The following is a 6,000-nucleotide window of genomic DNA, read 5'->3' on the forward strand; positions in this document are numbered from 1 at the left end:
TATATTAATATCAGTACAAATATTAGTGATTTCCTGTAGGAACTTTGCAAATTTTACATGTTCTGTTTGTGATGAAAATACAAATTATTTTCCCAAGAAACGTGCACACGGATCTTGGTGAGACTTGCTTGAGAAAACTAGTTAGTCACAGTTTTGTATTTCTATTTTTTCCCCAAAGAGGAGGGAAAACCATTAAATGTATAACAAGTATCAATAAGCTTTAAGACTAGAACAAGGAATTTTACTAAGGGTCTTCTGGAATTTAATATGTAAATTAAAATCTTTACCTTAAAAAAATGTAAATTGATTTTCGGTAAATAGAGCTGCATTTTAAGTGCTGCTAGGGTCATTTCTAGTTAAAGGATCTCTGGGGAAAATCCTTCTGAAAGTGAAGAAACCCTTTGCGCTATGAATCTTTCTACCTGAACAACCTGGTAAATCTATTGGGTGTATAATGAGTTTTCTTACTAGAGAATTCATTAATGGATAAGTGAGTTGTGCTTTACTATGGGATGGCGTAGTACCTTGAATGGAATACTGTTCAGCAATGAAAAGGACTAAACTACAGCCAGCATTACTTCCCCTAAGTAATCAGGGATGCTGCATGATCTCTAGTCTCTTTTTGGCTACATTGCTCTGCTAGTCTCCCGCTTCCTTTTGAAGACAAACTCTCAGCTCCCTATAATTTTGGCCTGAACATGGAGCTTCCCTAAATTCAGCTTCAGCCCTGACTGTCCATGACCTTTCAGTTCAAATACCCATGAGCATCTAAGTGACTCAAACTCTCATTGTCACAATTCCAACTTCTCAAAAGCAAAAGTCTAATTGATGTTATCTAGTATTGGGTATCCACAACCTGTCCTACAAGCTGTGATGGGGGATGGTGTTTTCCAGCGGTTGTGGGTGGAACAATATCTTGAAAACAGCACTGTGGATGGGAAGGAGATGATTGTCAAATTTACTACAGATACCATCTTTGCATCTCTTACTCAGAATCCCACAGCCAGACACTCACCTCCCTGAAAGCCCCCTTTAAAATCTGTCTCTGAAAAGAACAAGACCTCAAATGGGACACATGTTCCCTTCTATACATTCGAAGTTCTGATTTATTAAGTCCAACTGGATAAATGACACTAGAAATAATTAATCCCTTCAGAGAAAACCTTCACTCTATTTACAAGGCTGTCTGATTCCCCAACATCTGCAACATAATAACCAAATCTTGATTTAATTCAGTAACCTTAACATCACAAAAGAATCATATGTATGGTAACAAGCAGGGCAGGTGTTTTAATCATTGTGAATTACTCCTAACTGCCTTTGATCACTAGTTCCTTCCACTGTCCTTAGTTAGGACTTGAAAAAAATTATACTTACATTATACTCAGCTTTAATAGGAATTCATGGCTGGGACTATTATCATTTCTCCTGAATCTTTCAGTGAAGGATGCATGAGGGCTTGAAATATCAGAAATCACAATAATCCACTATCGACAAGGAAATTTCATGCGCGTGTAACAGAGAATACTTCTGAACTCCCATGCAACCAGACATGAGAACAGGGCAAATCTTGAGTTCCTTTGGGAAATTAAGGAGATTCTTGACCTGAATGGATTCATTCTGGATTTCTAAGAGGCTTTGGGGACTTGTTTAAATGTTATCTGTTACTGCTTGTGATATTGAGCGCAGGATGGAGGCAAAGGAAAGGAAGAAAGAGAAAAGAGCACATATGGGAGGGAAAGTCGTTCAACAAAGAGAAGAGGGGCAATGGGGAGAGAAAAGGAGATAGGCATAATTGAGGGGTGGGCAGTGAAAGATGGGCTCCAACGGTCCCTTAGGATGCTAAATGAAGGCCACCGCTGGTCTACCCAGATGAACCTGAGATGGTGTCTTTCTCAGCTTTCTCTAAATTCTACCTCCCCACCCTACTACCAGACACACACACACACACACACGAGGTCACCTTAATACATTCTAATATGTATTTCCCATCAACAATTCACTTCAGTGCCTTGTACTCTCTTTGCTCCAAGTTGTTTTTCTTTTTATCCAAGTTTTAAAATGCTTTCAAAATTATTTTTAAAGGCTCAAAAGAGTGAGGACACTGCAAATCATAGTATCAAGGACCTGGAGTGGTTCGATTTGCCAGTGGGAATGCAGTAGTGTTTATACATCCACTAGTGTCTCTGATTTTGAGTTTTAGTCTAGTTTCGTTACTTAATAAAGTTTTTCTTGTATTGGAAATACAGGTACTTTTCTACAATCCTAACATTAGTGCCACGGACTGAACGTGCCCCCCCAGATTCACATGTTGAATGCCTAATCTCCGTTGCAATGGTATTTAGAAGTGAGGCCTTCAGGAGGTAATTAGGTCATGAATGGCATTCATGCCCTGATAAGAGACAAGAGAGAGGTGATCTCTCTCTGCCATACGAGGATTCAGCAAGAAGGTGGCCATCTGCAAACCAGGAAGAGAGATCTCACCAGGAACCGGAACCGAATCAGCTGGGACCTTAATCTTGGACATGTCAGCCTCCAGAACTGTGAGAAATAAATGCCTGTTGTTTAACCCACCAAGCCTACAGTATTTTGTTACAGCGGCCCAAACTAAGACAAATCAAGCGGCGGGAGCATTAACGCCCAGCTTTTGGAGTTCCTCAGTGTGCTGCTGATAATTCACAACGGCTAACACTCAAGGCTCACTTGACTTTGTTCTTGGATTATTACTGAGCGCTTGTGCGCGTGTGTGTACACACATGCATTTTTAATATCTGACAATGACCAGGACGCACACAAATGGCCAAGGAAAGAGTTGCATGACAGTAAGCATAGATGCTAACCACGTAGTTAATAGAAATATAACTTGACTTCTCCCCACCACCCCGAGCTACTTTATTTCACTTCTTCACAAGACTATCTGGAAATATACTCAATGAGATGTAAGTCCTAAGCAGAAAGAGCATTATGTCTAGAAAACATATTACCTTTGCCTTTACGTTAAACTGAGGGTCTTGTCTTCATTATTCCATTGGGCCAAACAATGGTCGGGAAGGGGAAGGTTGATTCCTGAGAACTGTCTCCTACAAATTGGCGCTTGCCATCTACCTCTACAAGGATTAATTTGGAGCCACTGCAGCTGCTGACCTTCAACACCCCCTGAAATGAGTTCAGGGTGGAGATCAGAAATGAGGCCCTCTGCGCTCTGGGAAAAACTGGCAGAACAGATCTTCAGAGAGTTAGATATTTTCAGGAGATGATTTTAATGAGCCCAATTCTTGCATCTCCTCGTATCTAGAAAAGCACTAAAATCCCTCATGGTGACGTCTGCTTCTCGTGTCTAGCAGTAATCTTCACGAGACTAGCAGAAACCTTCTGCAAAAAATACGTGCTTGATTACGTGTAATCTCCCTTCACCAAAATCACATATATACTGACCTTCCCACCTACGTCCTTGGAGCAGTTCCTCAGAGCTATCCGAAATGCTTTCTCCCGGGCTATAGTCCTCATTTTGCCTCAAATGAAACTTAACTCATAACTCTCACATTGTGCTTTTTTTTTCAGTCGGCAGAGCCATGCTTAAAATCCATAAATACTATTAGGATATGTTTGTGAGGCAGAGAGACAGAGCTTGTCTTTTGTCATTCACAATCTCTTAACCCAGGGAAAAGTTCACCTAGCTTTAGCTTGGAAATCAGAAAAGAGCGTGGAATTTCAATATCACATAATAATATCATTCAATTTAAATGGAGACCAGAAATTGTCAGGGTGGAGCAGTCATTATGAGGGCACTGGATTAGGGAAGGAAAGCTCAAAATGAGCTCACTGTCATCGGAAAGATTTTTTTAAAAGGGAGGATCAGATCGAAAAGAGAAAAAAACAGGCAAAGAAATTCAAAAGGGACAAACCGGTATGTTTGTGATTCAATCTGGGAGAGATGCAAAAACTGAAGCCAAATAGATATTGTCCCCTTTAAGGAAGAAGTTATTGAAATGTGGTGAAAGTGGGTTCATAAAGCGAGAGGATTCTGCCATGTTCCCACATGAAACCAAAGCCTTATAGCTTAAATATTGGGATAAGATTGGAGAAGCAGCCTGGGGAGTCACTCCCTCAGTCAACCCAAATTGAATAGAATATATTAAGGCTATTCAATGTTTTTCCATCTCAAGCTTACAACTTTCTCTGCATCTCTCATAATATAGTAGCAGTTTGAAGTAGATCTGAACTACTAAAGAGCATCCAAAGAGTGTCATGATCAGCATTTGTTTCAGAGAAATGCCATGTTTTAGTTATGTTGTATTCCTACAGCCAGCAAAGTGGCACATAGTAGGTATTCAGTAAATGTTGAATCGTTGAATAGTGCAGCAGATGCGGTCAGAGCTTTAATCTTTTCCTCTTGACCTGCCCTGAGGTCACCAGCAGTTTCAGGTGTGACATCCCTTACTTGCTGAAGGCTTGTGTAGTGTTGTCATCTGGGCCCCTACTGTTATACTGGTGGCAGCCCCCAGACGTTTCCCCGGAGCCAACGTTGTGCCTGGACCGCCCCTTGTGGTTCTTATTATAATTGCAGGGAGAGAGAGGGTGCAAGCACAGAACTGGGTCCAGGGTGGTTCCTAAGGGCTTCCTGGTTTCACTTTTTTTTTTTTTTTTTTTTTTGGCCGCACTGTGCGGTATGTGAGATCTTAGTCCCTCCACCAGGGATTGAACCAGTGCCCCCTGCCTTGGAAGGGCGGAGTCTTAACCACTGGACCACCGGGGAAGTCCCTGGTTTCACTCTTGAGTGGCTAATTTCAAACATGTAAGATCGGGAATTAGGGCTTTGGAAAAGAAAAGCCGGGACACTCCAGTAGTTGGTTATCTAAGTTATCTAAGGGCTTTCTAAAAGGGACTTTCAAGGGTAGGGTCAGCCTGATTTCTTACCTAGTCGTTTTGCTAGTAGCTGTGTCATGCAGCTGGCAATTTGTTTATTCAGGGTGGGTGTCTTTGCAATGGATACGTCAGCAATGAAACTGGTAATGTCAGGCACTTCACCTGCAGCTTCGTAGCATTTCTCTGCCTCAGGGCTTTCTGGCTCCAGGAGCTATTCATCTTGGGCACAAAGTGCTGCAGGAAAAATGCTCAACTAAAGAGGTGCAGGAGTTAGTGGATAAAAAACCCAACTTCCTTGCTCCTAGATGAGACAATTCTGAGGTGTGTTGTACAGTCTCACCGCAGGTCCCTATGGAATAGAGAGAGCCATTCCCACAGCGGTAAGCTGCTCAATCAGGACCGCTTTATTAACTTTCCCCTCTTCCCTGTCTTATTTTACCTCTCCTTCAACAAGCTTCTCGGGGTGTCCTCTGGATAAACTACTTGCACCCAAATCTTTATCTTGGGGTTTCTTTTGGGGGGGGGGTGGGGGGCTTGTCGTTCAAAAACTAAAACTAAGTGCTAATAACCTATTAAGCCAAGTGACTTTCTCTCATTACTTCCCTGACCTTGCAATTCCTTTCACAGAGTCTTTGACTTCTGGGCTCTGAAGTTATTAGTCAGGAATAAATGTGGCTTTGAATCCCAAGAGACAAATTCTGTTATTCATCAGAGCGAATAAAGACTGAATAATAATCAGATTCTGCTGGTTATAAAGCCAAAGCAAGGTATTCATTTATTAAAAACTTTTGAAAAATCTGAACACTAAGCTGTGTTGAACCAATCAATCACGTGTAACTCATTTTCAAGAGACTTGTATTAATACAACTATTAATTCCCGATATAGACCCAACCTTTTCTCACCCAAATCACTTACCCTCTCTGCAGCTCAGTTTTTCTTATTTGTGAAATGGAGATAATCACCGGCTCCTTCACAAGGATGTTGTGAGGATTAATAAGTTAATGCTGGGAAGCACGTTTCTGCCTTAGACTAATGTTTCTATATAAATGCAAATGATTGCATTACAGCTAGGCTTCCATGTACAAATGCAATGGCTTTTAGATCCTCTATTCTCTCGTAACACTGAGAAGTCA

General features: G+C 41.3%; 1 protein-coding gene across 1 annotated transcript in view; it reads left to right on the forward strand.

The window, feature by feature from the left end:
- The window catches only part of PURG (purine rich element binding protein G), a 60,061-nt gene extending 57,496 nt beyond the window's left edge, over nt 1–2,565 (forward strand). Inside the window, exon 4 of the mRNA XM_028481354.2 lies at nt 2,250–2,565. Coding sequence (XP_028337155.1) covers nt 2,250–2,367 — 118 coding nt within the window. The 3' untranslated portion in view covers nt 2,368–2,565. The remainder of the gene's footprint in view (nt 1–2,249) is intronic.
- The last annotated feature ends 3,435 nt before the right edge of the window (nt 2,566–6,000 follow it).

Source organism: Physeter macrocephalus, chromosome 20 (genome assembly GCF_002837175.3).
Source record: "Physeter macrocephalus isolate SW-GA chromosome 20, ASM283717v5, whole genome shotgun sequence".
Taxonomy (NCBI): Eukaryota; Metazoa; Chordata; class Mammalia; order Artiodactyla; family Physeteridae; genus Physeter; species Physeter macrocephalus.